Genomic DNA, 19,259 nt, shown 5'->3' on the forward strand with positions numbered 1-19,259 from the left:
CAGGTTAATATAATATCATCATCATAATCATCACCAATCAATGCTAAATTCAAAATATTGAAACATGTAGCCTCTTACAAGCCCTAAAAGTAAATAAGATGTAATCAAAATATTGCTGTGATGTTCACCTTAGCAACCACCCAAGGTTAGATCAGTCAAAAATGAGGTATGTATTAAATGAGATATGTGTAGGAATAAGATCAAAATCAGTCCAATCTCTAAACAAAAAATAAGAAATCATAAGCAAAGGTAAATCAGTGAACCCCTAAATTTGTAATGGAGTAAACAGTATTGGGGAATATTGAATTCCTTAAAGGATGGAGCCAAGGGCAACGCATGGGAGACCAGCACCAATAAGATCCTTGCCCTGCGGTTATAATTAGTAAAATTAAGACTGCCATGAATTACATAAAAACTTACGGCAGTAGAGGGAGAGTTGGCGCAGCAGGCAACGTTCTGCTTACAGTTCTGGTCGAGGAGATCCTGGATGCGGATACCAATGATAGGGACTGGTATACGGTTAAAATAAGGGGTATTGAAGGGAATTTATTATGGATCGTACGCTGGGCATCGAGTTTAGAGCACTGCTCGAATAAACCAAGGCCCTCAGCCCCAGAACCGGTACCGATCAGATGGGAGAGGAGGCCACCACCAAGGCCGGAGTTAACATTGGTGGTATCGCCAGCGTATGTGGCCTTATTGCAACAGGACAGCTGAGCTTGATCACCACATTTAGCTTGGGCTTCAGTAACAGTCAAGCCCTTAGGGACCTTCCACTTGACATCATCACCCTGTTCCATGAGGCTACTTTCAGCAGGGAGAGCGACGGTGAGAGTGGAGATGGCAAGAATAATTGCGGTGATAGAGAACTGCATTTTGGAAATAGAGGCGATGAGATATTATGATCTTAAAAAAAGAAGAGAGAGGTGGAGAGAATGGAAGCGTGTGATGAGAAGATTTCAGGACGAGCAAAGGCAAGCCTTTTAAGAGCAAGAATCCAGCTGTTCAGGCTCGTGTGCCCTAGTGGCTTTCCGTGTTGAAGCTTCAAAATATTCGTCTATTTTGGCAACAAGAATGCAGCACGTAAGAGCAACCCTAGATCTCTTGAGAAAATAATTCCCGATTGGTTTAATAAGTCTCTTTCTCTTCTGGAATCCTGAGAACCAAAAGCCCCTTAGCCCCTAGAAGTACTATAGCCCCTACATGCCGTCAAGGAAGTTATGTTAGCGTTAGTAGATATTGAAAGTCATGCCCAAAGCAGGGAAATACCCTCATATGAGTGGGATTAGCTGAGGGAATCATTTGCTGATCCTTCCATGAGACCATAATCAGGATCACATAGTTTCAAGATTCTCTTCAAGCATGTGGATATTCAGAAAAATTTGCCATTGAGCTCAAACTATCGATATCTCTACCTAAAAATTGGGATCCACTTTCCTAAGCAAATAGTCAATGTAAAATTTTCCGCTGGATAGTAACACTCGCCTTCTGTGAGCTGTAAGGGGGCGCATATAAGCTTGGAATGATACCAATATATGGATCTTCGTAGTCCAATTTAGATTTTCTAAGTCGTAGTACATTGAGAAGGCAATCCTATCAAGTGCAACATTCTCAACGTCCGTTGGAGTCTCTGTTCAGAAATCCTGACACACAGTGAAAGCCCTAGAGTTTGGGGCGACGGTCCTTAGTCGTAAGAATCTTTGGAAGCCTTCGCTGCAGAATGGACATCAGCATTACTGCATCTTACTACTACTGCCTTTTGGATAGAAGATATCTTACTTGAAATTCTTTTGCTAATATAACACATTCAAGTTCAGTGTGCGGCGGGCAAGTATCTTTCCTGTTAAGACAAATATAGGCCATTCAACACTGGCTAAAAGTGTTTCTTCATTATTTGATTCAGCGCGGTTGAAATCGCTTCCTTATCCGAGACGGAGCTTGCCTAAAATGGAATTACCATATATATATTTAGTTTTCCTAGTATGATATTAGACCATAGACTAGTTTCAAGTACGTGCCTAAGATAAATATATCTAAACCCACCTAAATGCTAGATTAGAGCAACTGTAGGGTGATCCTTGGCAGCTTTTAACTGATCTGCGTGAGTAGGAATTGTACGTAGCCCTAAAGTGGAGCTTAGCTGAAGATCACATGCTCTAGCTATTTAATTTAATTCAACTTTTGTATTAAAATTTTGATTGACCCGATCGAGTTAGACTAGTCGCGTTTATGCTATATATTATTTATCTTATTTCTATTCTAATAAATTTTCTTAAATAGAACATGTCAGAATATCTGACGCATCTTACTTTTGCATATACATCTACTTTGTAAATATATCGTTGCGAGTTGTAAGAGGTGTGTTATTTAAGTCCACTCCAAAACTGCCTAAAGTAGTTCCCCATTCATTAACCGACAAGACCAATTAGGTGCCAAAGATTTACTGCAGTATTACTGCAGTATTACTGCAGTAAAACTGGGCTCCACTCGTGATTGAAAACCACTTTCAGTCCATCGTATCAACAGAACACAATGAGATATTATATCTATTTATCGTTAGATTTAAAAAGTATTTGCTGAGATATCGGACAACGACACCCTAGTTTAGACCACATCACGAATCCCTGTTCGGAGTAAACAACAACCTTGAGCAATATGCATATAACCAGGATGCCCCGTCTTCACCTGTCCTAGACGATGGATCATATTCGTCTCAGGCAGAAGAGCAACTTGTGGGATAAATAGCTAGTCCTCACCATGAATGAAAAAGCAGATTTGTCATAGGTTAAAAGAATACCTTGACAAATGATGTTTAGTGTAGGATCAAGAGTGGCACTATATAAGTAGAACCTGCGTATGATTTCTTGAGAGCGAAATCATTATAGTCTTTTGGCTCAGTGGGGTGGACGTGGACGCAGGCACGATCCCTTCACAAGATTTTACAACTACTTCAAGAGAAACACAGATATTATAGGGGCGTAAAGCGTTTCCTGTAATAGGTGTTAGAAGTGGGCGTTAGCCTCTCACCAACCTTGCTATACCCACCGGTGTACCGACAGTATTTTTATTAGATCGAGAACTAGCTAGGCACAAACTATGTACGAAGTCCTTAAGGAAATATGAAGGAATCGTCAGAGGTTCGAGGACGAGTTGAGGGGTCACGTGAGTCCCGCAATATAGTTCGGATATGGGAACCATAATCCATTGCTGGGCTTCAGCCCGTTATAATAAAGGGCGATTCGAAGCCGAAGCGTATACGGGATATGAAGATCACACCTGCGATGAGCGAATATGAAGAAACGGATAATTCAGAAAAATAGTAACTCCTCCGCTAAACTGCGAGCAAGAGTGAGAGAGAGAGAGTCAAGAAGTTACTGCAAAATGTTCCCTTTTACGTTGATGCTAGAGTTGATAGAATTCAATCCTCCAAAGCTCTAGTAAATAATGGAAGCATTAGTAGATCAATCAATCAATACTCTATTTAGACATGTTCATTGGGTTGGGTAAACCCATACCCAACCCAACCCAACCCACAATGGGCTGGGTATGGGTCAGAAATTTTACCCAAAACCCATATGGGTTGGGTATGGGTTTGAAGTAAAACCCACACCCAGCCCATAAACCCATCTTTTTGCCAAGACTTTTATTTCACGTGATATTTGTCACCTAGTTAGTACTAGATTGAGGCAAAAATTAGGCACTAAGGCACTAATTACCCTAATTTAGTTTAGGTTGAGGCGAAAATCAGGCATTAAGGCATCAAAAATACCCATATGGGTATGGGTTTACCTTACCCCTGATGGGTTGGGTATGGGTATGAATTTTGACCCATACCCAACCCATGCACATGTCTACTGATTCGTGATAAAGACGGCAACAAGATAACCCCGCCTCATAGTCCCTTATATAGCATGTGTAACGGGTTGATACCCGATGAAATGCTCAGTCTCTGGAGAGACTGCGCTCCTGGCATCTGTGCGGAGCCGAACGAGCTACAAGAACACCCGGTCCCCAGGACCCCTTTCCCTCCCTTAGTTAATTCTTCTTGTTTACTAATCGGATCTTTACAGCGTACAAATTCCTGCATTCATCCCGTAACACTATGCATCACAGAATATGAAGGAGACAACGATGAGCCAGACTTCGAAGCACTTATCATCAATGCAGGAGATACCGAATCTAATGAGGATAACGGAGGAGCATTCATTGCAGACCTTAGTAATATGATGATTCAAGATACCTAGACTGCGACAGACGAGCTTATGGATGCCGCATTTATCCACTTTTTGACCCCAGAAGAAGAAGAAACTAAGATTAAATCCCAAAACGTTGCCGAGGCCATGATGACTACCCGACTAAGACGAGCAAATTCTTCAGAATAATGATTGATTCTAGCGCCGCGCATATCTCCACCGCAGGCTATGATCAGCTCTATGCGCTATAGGACACGACGGGAGTCAAATATCAGCTCAGTCCGACTAAGAAAGAGGTATAATTTGGAGAAGGACTGTAAATCTTTGCATCAATGATCTTTATCAGGTTACCCAGTAATTGGTTACGCTCGGCAATCTACTACGTGTACGTACTTTTGACACGCGGGGTAAATTTCATGCCACGTGGGCTGCGGGGTTTCTGCCTTCTCTAATTCTCGGAAATCCAGATACCCTGGTAGTTCTTGGAAGTTTTTCTACACCATCCTCATTTCTTGAAGAAAGGAAGTTCTTATTCAGATTTAATCCATGCCTTCTAAGAATAGCCATATAAATGGCGTTGGTACCGATCACCAAGAAGCACATGATACATCAAAATCTCACGAGGATGTCCCCGCATGTCAGTCTTGCCGAAAGAAAAAGGCTCGCTGCAGTCGGGCTCAGCCATGTTCAGAATGCATTCGCTTTAATACTGACTGTGTATACGATGAGCGGCGAATGAAACCCGGCCTTCGTGCTGGCGCAGTAGACCAACTTTACCGGCGAATTGAAACACTAGAAAACATGTTTCTCGGTCAGGAAATGCTTTGGCAACATATATGGAAGACATTTTATCCAAAAGGCTCCCTCTCCGAGTCTAGCCAAGAGCGACCAACTGATATCACAAGCTTGGCTCGGCGGCGAGATGAGCTTCAATGTGCTTTAATTCGTGCGTCTTCGCCCTCAAGTCACAGTAACGAGAGCCGAGTCGACACGAATGCCGGGGTAGGCTCACGTCCCGCAAAGCGACGACGCTGCGAGTCAGCTAATGTATCCGCTGGACGAATGAATATCGACGGTGATTTTATATCAACCGAGGTTGTCACAGAACTAGTGGACTTTTACTTCCTCAACATCCACCCATGGATACCGATGCTTGATGAGGAAAGATTCCGGACCTGTGTGAAATCTCTAGATGAAAGCCGGGGGATTCATTGTATACTTCACGCCGTCATTGCTGTCTGCGCACGATTTTCTCAAAGTGAGAGCCTAGGCGACGAGGCCAGAAAAGTAGATATTGCTAAGAAAAGCCGACAGAAGGCCATCTTGGATGGTATGGAGACATTTTCGATAGAAAACTTGCAGGCTCTGGTGATTATTGCGTTTGATACTGTGAGCTGCCTAGTCTATTTTTTTTAAAGCTAATGATAACACCTCTACAGATCGCCTGTGGGCGTGGACCTTCATCATGGTCAATGGTCGGAAGTATGGTTGGCACGGTTGAGCAATTGCAACTAAGCATTGAAGAAGATGAACTGTACAATACAAAAAATTCTGGTGAGATTCTCATACAGCGTATGGTATTTTTGACGCCATCAAGCTCTTGGAGTGAAGCCGAGGAGCGCCGGCGGGTGTTCTGGACAGTTTTCTTAATGGATAGATTTTGCAGTGTATCCACAGGCTGGAAGATGAGTCTAAATATGACTGATGTGAAGCGTCGTCTTCCGTGTGAGGGAAGCATCTGGGCAAACCAGAGAGAAGTTCAAGCTCCATTTTTTGGAATCTCGGACTCAAAGGATACTGAGTCAACTAGTTCGCTTCTTTCAGACAGTCGAGGGTTGATAAACTCGGATGCAGAGGACTCTATCGGCGGTTTTGCTTATAATATCGAAGCCACCGAGTCCCTCGCCCTGGTGACAAAATTCTTCCTTCATCATGCGATTAAGGTTACGGACACTGAAAAAGCTAGAATTTGGTTGATGAAATTCAAAGAACTTGATCTGCGGCTCATTCAGTAAGTATTTTCATTATTTCGACTTACGCAATTAACACGTCCTGATATTGTCTAGGTGGAAATTGTTTCTGCCTCCGAAATGGCAAGAGGCATCTGTGCTTAATTCTGACGGTTTCATGGATCCCAATCTGACATTGGCGCATATCACACACAACACCGCCGTTATCTTACTACATCAAGGAATTGCTTATCCACCATCTCATTGGCAGACATGCTCAATAAAATTGCCGTCTACTTCATCAGCAGAAACGTGTTTGGAGGCAGCTTCCGAGATCGCCACCATTGGACAGCAGTTTCTGGCATTCTCTTCTATCTTCACCAACCCTCAATTTTCTTTCTGCCTCTTCATCGCTGGAAGAGTGATTCTAGCCCATGCAAGATATTATCAAGTCATTGTTCCTTCAGCCTTCAATGATCTAATTTCTAGTCTTCTCGAGATCTCCAGGCGATGGACCGGGTTTAAGGAGACCGCAATTTCCGCTGACGACAACATCGCCTCAATTTTCGCCAAGAGGCTTATCGAGGCTCACGATACCTCGGCTGCTGCTCCTGGCCCAAGCCTCGATATTAGGCAGACGGTTTACTCAGATCAATATGGGGAGCAGGACACGCATGGACTTTCCATCGGTACATTACCACCAAGGAATATCCTTCTCCAGTCAAGAACACCAATTGCACATCCCCGTGCCATAAGCAAACACCAACTTCAAGAAACCTACGAAAAAGATCCATTCAGTCTGGCTTTCCCACCGCTCCCGCCAGCCTTTAGTCTTGACTTTCCTGTTTTTTCCCAATCAGACTCACTCTCACTATATACACAATCAGGTGATTATCAAGCGCTATCACCGCTAGGGATACAGTCATATGAGCAACAAATTAATCATTGCCATGGTCATACTGCTCCACTTGGGGATTGCACTACTAATTCTCATGAAAATCCGTCTCATGTCTTTCATCTTACACCCAGTCCTCACGAGAGAATAAGTCGCTATGGTGGAGAGCATGTTGAGAACCGAACCTTGAACAAAGGTCCAAGGAATATATCTACGGGATGAATGCGCTAGTTTTCTGATTCTGACAAATACAAAATCTTCAATCAAGCCCTCGATGGATTTTTCAATGTATTATAGTTCATATCTAGCGTCTAAACACAGCTTTGTTCGTCTTCTATCCCTTAAACACCGTTTAATTGACCGCTTGATCCCATTTCAAGAATCATGTTGCCAAACAATAAGAAATAATAGTCTGCATATACCAGACCATGGTTTGACCACTTTCTCGGCGCAAACTCGTAGTTGTTGATTGTCGCTCCATCCAAAATTGTCTCGCAGTTTGTTGATTTTAGTTTGGAATGGTTTGTCACTTGTAGAATATTGAAGCCATCGTCGTGAAATTCATCAATAGAGTTAATTGGATAAACTGCCACTGGTAAATCGGGATGCGCAGTCATAAAACGAAGATTTGACTCTCTCACGAAATTGCTGACAACAGCTTCAACAAGATTCAACGATTTTTCAAGATACCAGGCCGCATCTGGGCTATTCATGAGTGCTTTATGAATCAGCAACAAGCCACAAGCGGCAATCATGGCGGCAGATGTATCTCGTGGACTTTTTTCGGTGACTGGGGCCGTTAAATCCCAGTATGGCACACCGTCTGAAGGTAATTGCGCAACGAAATAGCTCGCTAGGTTCCTGGCCGTGTTCAAAAATGTCTCTTCCTTCGTCCACTGATATGTTTGCATGAACCCCAAGATCCCCCACGCCTGTCCTCGAGCCCAGCAACTATCATCATCATAGCCCTGATTTGTAAATTTGGACTTGACATGACCAGTCTCCGGATCAAGGTTCACTACATGGAATGTACTATAGTCTTCGCGGACATGATGTTTCTGTGTCATGCACGCATGCGATCTCGCAATCTCATATAGCGTGCTATTTGAGGTTTCCCTTGCTGCCCAAAAAAGGAGATCTAAGTTCAACATGTTATCAACGATGAACAGATAATCCAAAGATGGGTCTTTGAATTCGTATTTTTTCGTGATGCAAACGTCCCAGCTGCGCAAGCACCGTGTGGTCGCACTGAAACGACTTGCAAGGGAGTGCGCGGCCATGATCAAGGTGTTGAACGCAGCTGGGTCCCGCTGTAGCTCCCAGGCCTTCATAGCCCACGGAGCTATCATGAAGCCCAAATCATGTGTGTCCCGCTTCAACGCATTTTGGTGCAAATTGGCAGTCCACCAACGGCTGAGATACTCCAGTTGAAGTTGGTGAGGTCTTGTTCGAAAACCAAGACTGAGGTATGATGTATTTTCGTTGTAACGAATCGAGCGCTCTAGTAAAAGGTAAATAGACCCTGGGAAAAACCCTGATGTCCAGAAATCCAGTTTTCGGTAGATGTATGTCCCATCTTGGTTGGTGTACTCGGGATAAAGCACTGGGGGTTTGGCCTGAAATTTGACCATTACTCAGCATCAATGCCTTACAGGCTTTATGTTTTCCTAGGGTATACTTACGCTTCCCAATGCGCGGGCAGCGACGCTCCATATTTTGGCCTCAACGGACTCAGCAAATAGAGCCTCAATTATTTGTTCAGACAAAGCTGTAATTGTGTTTCTAGAACCGTTGATGCCGCTGATGTTCTGTTCTCTGGCTTTAGTTGGCTTGAAGCTTGGTTTCTGATCGAATGCCAGAGTGGGTTTCACTGGTAAAGTATCTAAAGGCATTCTCAAAAATGATGTAAAAATATTTTTTTTCATCATAGATACTCATAGGCCTACTTAATACTTCCAACGCGTCTCACAGCATCAGTGATCACCGCTCTTTGATCACAGGACGCCGGAGCATTTGCCGGCACTTCGCCCGCGATAGGGATTTAACAACATCCTTGAAATAGGATTAATAATCCACCAATCGCTGATATGTACTATGTCATTCCCCATACTGTGATAATAAGCATTAATTTGGAAAAATAGCTCATTTGGGTGACGGGTCTCGTGTAGCGTACTGAAGGGTAATTTATCTGAGTATGTAGATCTCGGTTGTTCCAAACATTGGATCTTAGGAAGTCAAATCCGCAGTATTTGGGATGTCGAATTCAAGCGCACTAATTGGAATATTCTCAAAAGTTCATTTACATTTCGGTATTCGCCCTTGATTAGATCCTTCCAACACTGAAAGTTCCAAACTTCAAATAATAGAACTTCAAATAATCGAACTTCAAACAATCGAACTTCAAAACTGTGGAAGACGGAAATAAACTCCAATATCCATTTTTCACTCCATTCAATTCTCAACTTTCAAGACGAACAGCAGTTTCTAACCTAGAACTAAATCAAACATCCTAACGGTGAGCTGGAGAAATAATGGAAGAGATCCGATAGGTCCAAGGAGGGACGTTTCCAATATCACACAAAGGAAAAGATAGTGCGTGACTTGGATTTCATATGTCTGGAAAAGTAAAACAAATGCTCAAGCCAATAAAATTCTGCATCGGTATCGTTTCAGCTCATTGGGTGACGGGAAAATTGCCGGTATATCGTCCGTAGCATCACTGGATGACACCGTCAGTGCGTTCTGGGGAAGCAAAAGATCTTAATTAACCCACGAGATGTTCCGGGCTAAAAAGCTGATGGTATAAGAAAGAGCCACTTCCAGTATTGGCTTAAACTCACACGACAGTCGAAGTTCGATATAAATTTCGCTAACTTGTTACGAATTATGACCTCGAAAGAAAGCGGGATGGTAGCGACCGTTGATCATGAGGAGATGCATTCCGACGTAGATGCGACAGTCAGGAACTTCGAAGTGAAGGAGAAAATAGATCCCTATATGAATGACTCTGTAGTCCAAATCGACGCCGCCACAGATCGAAGGCTTTTTTGGAAGATCACTCGTCGAGTCCTTGTTATCCAGGTGATAACTTACTTTTGTCAGTCTTTGGATAAAGGGATCTTGAATTATGCCTCGATTATGGGGATCAAGCAAGATGCCCACCTGGTAGGCCAACAGGTGAGTCGGTAATTCAAGATGCACGATCATTTCTTTTCCAAGTTGCTCATCTACCCATTTTAGTATTCATTGCTAGGAACAATCCTCTACATTGGTATTCTCGTCGGCGAATATCCGCAAAATTTGATTCTACAAAAGTTTCCTGTGGCCAAAACCTTGGCTATTAATGTTTTCATATGGGGCGCAGTAGTATCATGCTCAGCTGCATCGACTAAATTTGGGTCCTTAATGGCGGTGCGCTTTTTATTAGGATTTTTTGAAAGCTGTGTTCAGCCCGCCATGATGCTAGTGTAAGTTGGCAGCCTTTTTGGTGATTCCTTACTTATTTTCAAAAAGGACGGCAATGTGGTACAAGAGAGAAGAACAATCCGTCTTGAACTCGATTTGGTATTGTATGACTGGGGTTCAGTTAATTGTCAGTCTTCATACTGTTCTTCTCTTTCTGCAACACACATATTAACCAGCCTAGGTTGGCGGTCTCCTAGCTTTCGGTGTCTCTCATTATACAGACGGATCGATCAAGAGTTGGCAACTTTTGTTCCTTGTTCTCGGTATTTTCACATGTGTTTGGTCCGTATTTATTGGCATATTCCTTCCAGATAGTCCATTATCAGCAAAATGCTTCCCTGAAGAAGACAAACTGCTGATGATAGAGCGTGTACGAAACAACGAGACTGGCATTGAAAACAAAGAATTCAAGAGGTACCAAGTGCTCGAGGCGATCCAGGATCCTCTGGTTTGGTGCTTAGTGATACTCATTTTTGTTGCTAACTTGGTTATTGGAGGCTTGGGAGTATTCTCTAACCTCATCATTGAAGAATTTGGGTTCTCGCTTCTTCAAACTGATCTCCTCAATATTGCTCAAGGAGCTTGGACAATTATTGTCATGGTTGGATCCGCTTGGGCATCGCAACGGTTCCAACAAACCTGTTTGGTCATGATTGTGAGTACTGTATCCAAGGTATTTATATCATTTTGGTAGTTAACCGGACATAGCTATGGGTAATCCCACCAATTGTCGGCACAATCATCATTATGGTCGTCACCCCAACACCATACAACGCGGGCGGAATGTTGATCGCCTTCTACTGCACTCAGTTCTTCCTTGCAGAAGGCAACATGATCATTTCACTCATAACTCGCAATGTTGCTGGACAGTCGAAAAAGAGTTGCACAATGGCGATGCTCTTTATTGGTTGGGCTGTCGGCAACCTGATTGCGCCTCAGATTTTTCAAAACCAAGATGCTCCTCGCTATTTACATGGCTTTTTGGCGCATCTTGTTATTTATATTGTTTACTTTTTTCTAGTGATATTGACTCGTGTGATTATCATGTCCAGGAACCGTTCAAAAGAGTCTGTAACGACTCAAGTCACTCATGACCTGGCTTTCGAGGATCTCACTGATCGTGAAAATCCAAATTTTCGTTATGTTTACTAGCTGAGTCGAAAGAAAAACAGTAGCAATGTTATATTGCATGAAATCTTGAGCAATCTTAATCTATTACAGTGATTAATCTTTGTAACTTGAATTCAACAAATTAGAAAAACGTTCTCGATGAAGGGTACATATTCCAGCTGGCGTAATCTGTTGCTTAGATAGTTGGTTAATCCCTTCAATTTTCCGTATTTTCCAAGCTATATATAATGAATTTAACGGTTTTGGGAAGTTATTGCTAAAACAATTATCATTCTCTACCGCATCGATAATCCGCCTATTGTTAGTTAACTAGTTACTTCCCCAGATCTCTAGCATATTAGAAGATCATCTGGCTTTCATCATATTTTAGACTTTCTGATCTTCTCTACTCCGTACGTTGAGCTTCGAGGGGAACACCTATCGTGACTCGGCTAAGGAACCGCCCTCTTTCAGATTTGAAATCCTAGAGGTGTAGCCTCGAATGCCATAATATTCTGAAAGTTAGTGTTAATCTTGCTTTATGTCTCTTCTTGTGTGTATTTTATGGCAGAAATTGATTCTGATACATATAGTACATACATAGTCAGTTTAATAACCTTGGAACCTTTGCATTATCCGCATCTAAATCACTCTCAAAGCAAATTTTGACCTTCCTGCCATCTACCGTTTTCTTAGATCTGTGAATTAGGGTAGGATATCGCAAATCCCAAATCCCAAATCCTATTTTCACTTAGGCATGTCTAAATCTGAAGGTAATAGTTAAAGGTGTGATTAAAATTTCCAACGAGCAACTCAGACCCTTCATTTTATTCTCTTGTCAGAAAAGAAGTTCGTCTAATTTTCAATTGATAACAGTGATTATCAGCAAAACGGATTCAAAAAGATCCAAGGCATTTTGATTCAGAATTGAGAGGATAAAGTTGAATACTTTTTGCTCAGACCAATGATATGCCCGGATTCAAGACAATCAAGAGACTAGGTCAAGTAAAAATATGTAATGAATTACAGGTCAGCTTTTATAGCATTTATAAGGTGGTTTTTTTGACTGGCAATATGTTTATCGGGCGCACCGGCACGAGAAGACATCGTTATGATCTTTGGAATATCTTCTTGTAATAGTTGCATTATTTGAGAATAGTCCGCGTAGCATTGAGAGATTTTTCTTCAGCCCTAGAGTGTGAGACAGCCAGGCCTGCCTCATAGGCCCGTAGTCTTTACAGCCCGGGGAGAAAATTACCACAGGGTCCACACCGTTTGCTATAGTTTAATCGGACAAGGTTCGCAGTAACCGGACATCATTTTTTTAGGAGGGACATGATCTTCGGTGTTCTCAGATATAATATTGATGGAAAGGTCTTACGGATAAACCTACGAGATGCAACACCATCAATGGTCCAAATGAGCGACAAAATTTCTTCAGCAGTCAAGAACACTGATTCTCATTTCTGAATCTTGGAATGGGCTACCCTATAGGAGACTCAACTGGCATGAGCGAAGGTGTGGATAACAACAGCATTACTGGTGTAGCCTTTGGCACCATTAATATGCACATTTCAGAGCAGCAGTACGTCAATTAGTTCTGAAAAGTACAATGATGGATTTATATAGGTAGAGAGGAATGGAAACCTGGGAATACTAAAAATACAGTATTTCCTATGCGATGCTTGCAAAGACTTTATGCTTAGCGTTGGCTGTCGATTCAGAGGATGCCATGCGGAATATGTCCCGAATAAGCTCACATGCAAACTGCAGTAAAAAGTGGGGCTAGAGGTTAGAAGCAAGTTTGAAACATTATAATGAAGAAACCTAGGAAGATATCTCGCCAAATTTGAGGGTGTCTGTCAGCGTATTGCTGTTCAGTTGTGTTAAGTTGTACATTGATAAAGTATTGTATTTTGTATTTTGGGCTAACGGTGAATATGCAGGATGAGTGTCTGGCAGTGGTCAAGCCCGCCCATTGTCGTTTCATTCTTGTCATTTTCTAAAGCTGCTCAACTACTCCTCAGAGCCTCCTGTCTCGGCGACTAACCTCTTGACAACTTCAACAGTAGCGGCTGGGCCGCCCGGTTCAGCAGCAAGAACCTCTCCATCCTTCTTCACGACGAATACACCTCGCTGTGTTCCTTTCGGGGTCTTTTTGAGTCCGATAGCGGTAATCAACGATGCGGAGGGATCGCACAAAAGGGGATAAGGCAGGGATTGTTTGGTCTGAAAGGTTGTGTTCGCCTTGGTGCTATCGGTACTGAGACCATAGATAGACAAACCAGTGGCAGTAAGAGAGTCGTAACTGTCACGGAATAAGCAAACCTGGGTAGTGCCTTGATAGAAGTATGTCAGCCCAATCATCTTTCAGTGAAAGCCTCGTTTTCAAAAGATCCAGCTTACATCCAGGAGTAGAGGCTTTGGGGTAGGTGAACAGCACAACTCCAGCCTCACTTTCCTCCACAAGTGACTTGAGTGACACCTTTTTTCCATCATTCGTTTCAACCTCGCCACCAAATCCATCAAAATCGACCTTATCCCCAGTTTTGGGAGGCGTAGTCGTTGTCTTCGCTGTAGGCTTATCCTCCTCGGCAGGTGCGACAGTAGAGGATTCGGCTACTGGTTCTGGAACAGGTTCATCTTTTGCAGATGTGTTGACAACGGTAGCCTTTGTGACCTTGGTCTTACGTTCTTTTTTCTGTTTTGGCTCAGGCGCGGGAGGAGGAGTCTTGCGCTTGCGTAGCACAGCCATATCGCTCAGAAAGGATATTGACGAAAATGAGACGCGTGAAGGATAAGATAGAAGAAAGGGCGCAAGCCTTTTAAAATAAGACACGCTACGCTGAAGTGGAATCGGATCGTGAAGAGCGCAAAACACGAATTAAAAAGAAGGAGAGGTTGGGCGTGTCGCAATCTTGGAATGCAGCACTTCTTTAACTGGTTGACATGATATAAATAAAAGTGGGGCTGGAAGGTGAACCCCGCACATATCAACAGTCTTCATCTCGATTCAACTGTATTAACCAACAGGGCTCACAGAAAGTTCAGCCCAGGCTCCATAGCTATTTCTGAAAGACGCTCCACCACATTATTGTACTTCTTCAATCCCAAACTCCTGAGGAGTGTGTTAATGCCATCGAGAAGGCCATTGACAAGTATAAATCAAGTCCGCCCAGAAATTTGCTGACAAGGCACAATACTCCACTAAGTAGCAAGCCAACTACAGGGGTGATTTGAACAAGGGGCTCCTTGAAATGGCGTAATCGGATACATTTCCATGGTCCAGATTTCATGTCTTTGGCAACCACGTTTTACGCCACAGTGGCTGGTAGAACGCTTTTTGATTTGACTCAACCCCACAATAGATGCATATCTCATTCCATAATCCTGAACTTGTTATCCAAAGTGACCAAAATCTAGGATATGCTGATAATATGAGTTGTAGACTTGGAATTGATAGTCTATCTACCGGGTAATTATCATACCCATCCTAACCGATCCTTTCATAAGTACCAATTATCTCGGACCCGCACTAAACATGCGAAGGAGCACCCAAATGCAAAGATTCTACTTCTCTATCTTCATATCCCGGTTTATTAGCCACAACCTATGAATATGATTTTAATGGCATTTTCATAGTCAAATTCAATGATTCATATATAATTTCAAACCAGATTAAAAGCTGTGACCTTCCTCCTTACTGGATACCATGGCACAAGAGAATGCGCCACAGTAATCCCTAGAGGGGATACTCAGAAAAAGTAAGTGGAGTAGCGGCTGACCTGTAGCGCTAAGTTGACAAGTCAGAAATTCCTGTTAACGATCGAAGGAAACTCAGAATAGGGGGAACACAGTCTCGAAATCGTAAGATTCCTGCACAAAAATCTTCTGGGGATCAGAAAATTGGTGGGAAATATGATTCCCACCATCTCGCACACAGATTCAAAAGGAAAGAAAGTTCATATGGTATTGGAGACGGTCAGTACGGGCAGAACCCGGGATTCTCAATACTTGTATTTCAAACTCACGTATCACCTGTTTCCACTACTAAATCTATTAAAAAGCCAATGAATCAGTTATATGGCTATATATTAGGTTTCAAACAGTTCCATATAACGAATGACATCGTGGTATGATCCATGGGTTTGTTCCATGTCAAGGCCTTCGAAATTTGGCATAGTTTGAATAAGATGAACATTTATCATGTGTTATCACAGTCTTTCAAAAGGTAGGTGTTACGGGATCAATGCAACAGCGTCCTTAACTAATAAAGAAAAGGATGGATTTCCAGGGAGAGCTCTCTGTCAAGTGAAGAGTACAGTACACATGTGCCATGTGCCAAACAACAACTATCGGCTCCGTTACAGTAGGATTGAACTTCCTGCGAATACAGTCTGTGGTCTCAGATCAAAGTGTTTTCTTCATCTCCAGGACTTTCTAATAGTTCTCGACTGGGATATACACCGGATCCCCTGTAGATTTGGGCCAGAGATTATCGATACCTTTCGCTCTCCAGTACCCATACTCAGCGTAGAATGCATAAGTATCCGCATTTTCAACAACCTCTTCGTTGTTGGGTTCAGGCATACCACAGTTCCATGCCAGCTCCGTACCCTGCACGAATCCATACACTTCGTCAACCTCCGCGTTGGTGGGCCCGATCCACCAAAGATGGGTAAGCTCATGAATGACAACCAATGCTAACATGGTCAGTCCGAATGATCTTTCAAAATTTGTTTAGCGTTTGAGGCTTCTCATACCGTCTGTGCCCATATAGTCCATATCTTGGTACCGACTCTGAATCTTTGCAGCACTCTCTGATTTCAATTTATCGAACCTCGGCTGGGCCCAGAAAGATGGACAGAAATTAATAGTGCTGGTTTCTTCGTCGGAGTCTGAATCTGTCCAAGCGACAGAACCAGTTCCAGCACTATTCATGCAAGCGTCACTTCCATCTTCTTCTTCCCATGTATCTGCGCAGCTGATCTCAAGTTCGGCGTCCTTGGGGCGGCCATTTTTTCCTGGACTAGCATTTCCTCGAAGCACAAGTTGATGTAATATGGTCTGGATTCTGCTTCTGCCCTTTTCAGAGGAATCAAGCGCAAAGAATTGAACATATCTATCGATTCATCGTACACAGTCAGAGACGAGGCCTATCATAAGATGATTAAGAGAGAGAGAGAGAGAGAGAGAGAGAGAGAGAGAGAGAGAGAGAGAGAAAGAGATAAAGGACATCTGGAGAGCTTGATAGACCTGGTACACACCCTGGATCATGCAAATATATGTATTGTTGTGCATCTTCTGTCAGTTGGGTCTGTTTTATCCTTGGCCATGTCACTGTGTTGAATCGGTTCCACGCCGTGCTACTTAGCTCAAGTGCACCGACCCAAGCTCGCTCCACGGCTGCGCGTTTCGTTTCTTGTTTGTTTTTGGGATTAGCTGCATCGCAGTTTTTGTTCCAGGTAATGGCATTCTTGTTTAATGTATACTGTGTACGGCGATCAATAACACTCCCATGAACCGCATGCAATAATACAAAGACTGTAAGTAGATATGTCACAATCTTGGAGTTTTGAGCCGTCATTGCTGACACCTGGGTAGTAGGAGCAGGAACTCAATGAATAAATTGAAGAACTATTTGAGAAAACTCTACAATTTTATACATCAAAATTTTGGGGCCGAAGACTGGATCCGGAAGCCCGAAAGAAGGGTTTACCTAAGTAGTGCTTATAGTATTAATCAAAATCAAACGTCAAATAATTAGCCCAAGGAGTGAATATACTTAGGTAAGCCTTCAGTTGCAAAAAAAACCCCCAGTCGGGGCTCGTGAGACCTCAAAAGTGGAAAAGAAAGCCTTGCCAACCATGAACTTATGTGGAAAAAATGTGGAACTTGTGGAATCAATCCTCCTGCTCCACTGCAGAGCCCACTCGGGCATGTAAATTTTCTATAATTACTTCCAGGGTTTCAGCCTTACACATAATCAACGATGTGCACAGCATCCTTAGATACTACAATTACAACCTTAAGTCATAGAAAAAAAGCCCACTGTCAGGGCAGGTATGGGATTTTGACCACGTAAACACGTGAAGATGAAGGTCTTTAACAAAAAATGATGAGTATTAGGGCTGAACGGCATATTGAGTGATATTTACCGGTGACCGACTCGTAAGGAAAAGACAATGACTTTCAAAGTAGCCGGCCCCCAAAGGCCTTTCCAAAAGGCCATGGGGGCCTTCGACCCAGAAAGTAGTGTCATACAAAAATTCTTACCTAGACAAGTATGGCATATGGTGCAGGCGGAGCGCATCGCACTGTGTTTTTATCACACGACTAATTGACCGATGACATCCAAATACTCATCAGGAATTTTGAAATTACTGATCGCTAGACGTTGCTTCCCTGCTTCGTCAAAGTTGCTTGGATCGAGCCATCTAGATCTGAGTTAGCGCACTTGGTCCGAGCAATTTTGATAATAGTGAGCCGCTCACCTTTCAAGAGTGCGTCGCACAACCATCCACTCCGTATCAAGAATAGAAAACCAAGCTGTATCTCGATTCCGACCCTTCACAATCATATGCTGTCGAAACAGTCCTTCACGGCGGAACATGAATCGCTCAGCAGCTTTTTGAGAGGGCACATTCAGATTATCACATTTCCACTCAAGCCTTCGGAAGTTCAAATCATCGAAGGCAGCCCTAGCCATCAAATAGATAGCCTCAGTGGCAGCTGTAGTGCGCTGTAGGGATGGAGAGAACATAAGCCATCCGATCTCGACAACGCGATTTGGCAAATCTATCCGAAGGAAACTTGAGAACCCAATCGACTTCCCGTGGGTGTCCATGATGGCGTAGAAGATAGGATCAGTGGATTTTGAAAGGTCCGTGATGAACTCAGTAAAAGAAGCTTGGTCTGAGAAGGGGCCCTTAGCCATATAGGTCCATAGATGGGCTTGTTCAGGATGTCCCACGCATTCATAGAGATCTTCAGCGTGGCTTGGTGACAACGGAACGAGTTTAACAGTTCGACCAGTTAAAGACAGACCAACTGGAAGTGTAGCTGCACTATCATCGACAGTCCGATCAATTGAGGCAGTCATATTGGTGGCCATATTTCCAAGGTCAGTTATCCAGAGTACTCAGGGGGAAACAGTCCTTTTAAAAAGTTGAATGACTCACATGCGGGGCTAACATTCTGATATCGCTTAGCTCACCTTCCGCGTTCCGATAACTAGTACGAAGGATCGCTTAAATGCTGTGGTAGTCGCTATAATGATTGCTAACTAACGGGATTCCCCGTGACCACGCACCATCACAATTTTGAATCTCTGTAGTACCCCTTTGCTTTCAAACAACCACCATGCCTCCAAATCGCTCCGAAAACGACAAAATTTGATCGAACTGGAGGGCCGTTCTATTGAAGGCTCAATTAATTTTGTTTCGGTGCCACCTACCTAATTCGGAAACTTACATCCCAGTTAATATGTAGTTTGACATTGAACTTTACCCCCACACTGACTTCCCCCGCTCTCCACATTTCGTCCCACGTCGACTGTTTCTCTACCTACTGATGTCGATCCCTCATGAATGCAACATTGCCAGAGGAGGTTGGGGGGAACATAAAAGTTGTAAATTTCCCATGATG

The 19,259-nt window shown here is 43.1% G+C and overlaps 7 protein-coding genes across 7 annotated transcripts; 2 read left to right on the plus strand and 5 right to left on the minus strand.

Annotated features, from left to right (window-relative positions):
- Positions 1–310: 310 nt before the first annotated feature.
- On the minus strand, positions 311–875 carry N7495_004909 (hydrophobin family protein; the record flags this gene model as incomplete). Its single annotated transcript, XM_057207560.1, has 3 exons — positions 311–367; positions 421–509; positions 563–875. 3 exons carry the CDS (start codon positions 873–875, stop codon positions 311–313), a joined length of 459 nt encoding a protein of 152 aa, XP_057061334.1.
- A 3,864-nt stretch (positions 876–4,739) lies between these two features.
- Positions 4,740–7,259, plus strand: N7495_004910 (uncharacterized protein; the record flags this gene model as incomplete). The annotated part of the gene is made up of 3 exons (XM_057207561.1): positions 4,740–5,582; positions 5,633–6,204; positions 6,260–7,259. The coding sequence occupies 3 exons, from the start codon at positions 4,740–4,742 to the stop codon at positions 7,257–7,259; spliced, it is 2,415 nt and encodes an 804-aa protein (XP_057061335.1).
- A 119-nt stretch (positions 7,260–7,378) lies between these two features.
- Positions 7,379–8,929, minus strand: N7495_004911 (glycoside hydrolase family 88 protein; the record flags this gene model as incomplete). The annotated part of the gene is made up of 2 exons (XM_057207562.1): positions 7,379–8,670; positions 8,716–8,929. 2 exons carry the CDS (start codon positions 8,927–8,929, stop codon positions 7,379–7,381), a joined length of 1,506 nt encoding a protein of 501 aa, XP_057061336.1.
- A 994-nt stretch (positions 8,930–9,923) lies between these two features.
- N7495_004912 (putative MFS transporter) lies at positions 9,924–11,654 on the plus strand (the record flags this gene model as incomplete). Its single annotated transcript, XM_057207563.1, has 5 exons — positions 9,924–10,214; positions 10,278–10,504; positions 10,551–10,629; positions 10,684–11,157; positions 11,211–11,654. 5 exons carry the CDS (start codon positions 9,924–9,926, stop codon positions 11,652–11,654), a joined length of 1,515 nt encoding a protein of 504 aa, XP_057061337.1.
- Positions 11,655–13,628: 1,974 nt separating this feature from the next.
- On the minus strand, positions 13,629–14,367 carry N7495_004913 (peroxiredoxin; the record flags this gene model as incomplete). Its single annotated transcript, XM_057207564.1, has 2 exons — positions 13,629–13,951; positions 14,019–14,367. 2 exons carry the CDS (start codon positions 14,365–14,367, stop codon positions 13,629–13,631), a joined length of 672 nt encoding a protein of 223 aa, XP_057061338.1.
- A 1,685-nt stretch (positions 14,368–16,052) lies between these two features.
- On the minus strand, positions 16,053–17,199 carry N7495_004914 (SGNH hydrolase; the record flags this gene model as incomplete). Its single annotated transcript, XM_057207565.1, has 3 exons — positions 16,053–16,315; positions 16,376–16,641; positions 16,880–17,199. 3 exons carry the CDS (start codon positions 17,197–17,199, stop codon positions 16,053–16,055), a joined length of 849 nt encoding a protein of 282 aa, XP_057061339.1.
- A 741-nt stretch (positions 17,200–17,940) lies between these two features.
- N7495_004915 (GNAT family N-acetyltransferase) lies at positions 17,941–18,726 on the minus strand (the record flags this gene model as incomplete). Its single annotated transcript, XM_057207566.1, has 2 exons — positions 17,941–18,049; positions 18,107–18,726. 2 exons carry the CDS (start codon positions 18,724–18,726, stop codon positions 17,941–17,943), a joined length of 729 nt encoding a protein of 242 aa, XP_057061340.1.
- Positions 18,727–19,259: the final 533 nt, after the last annotated feature.

Source organism: Penicillium taxi (genome assembly GCF_028828555.1).
Source record: "Penicillium taxi strain IBT 34144 chromosome Unknown utg000004l_segment0_segment0, whole genome shotgun sequence".
Lineage (NCBI taxonomy): Eukaryota > Fungi > Ascomycota > Eurotiomycetes > Eurotiales > Aspergillaceae > Penicillium > Penicillium taxi.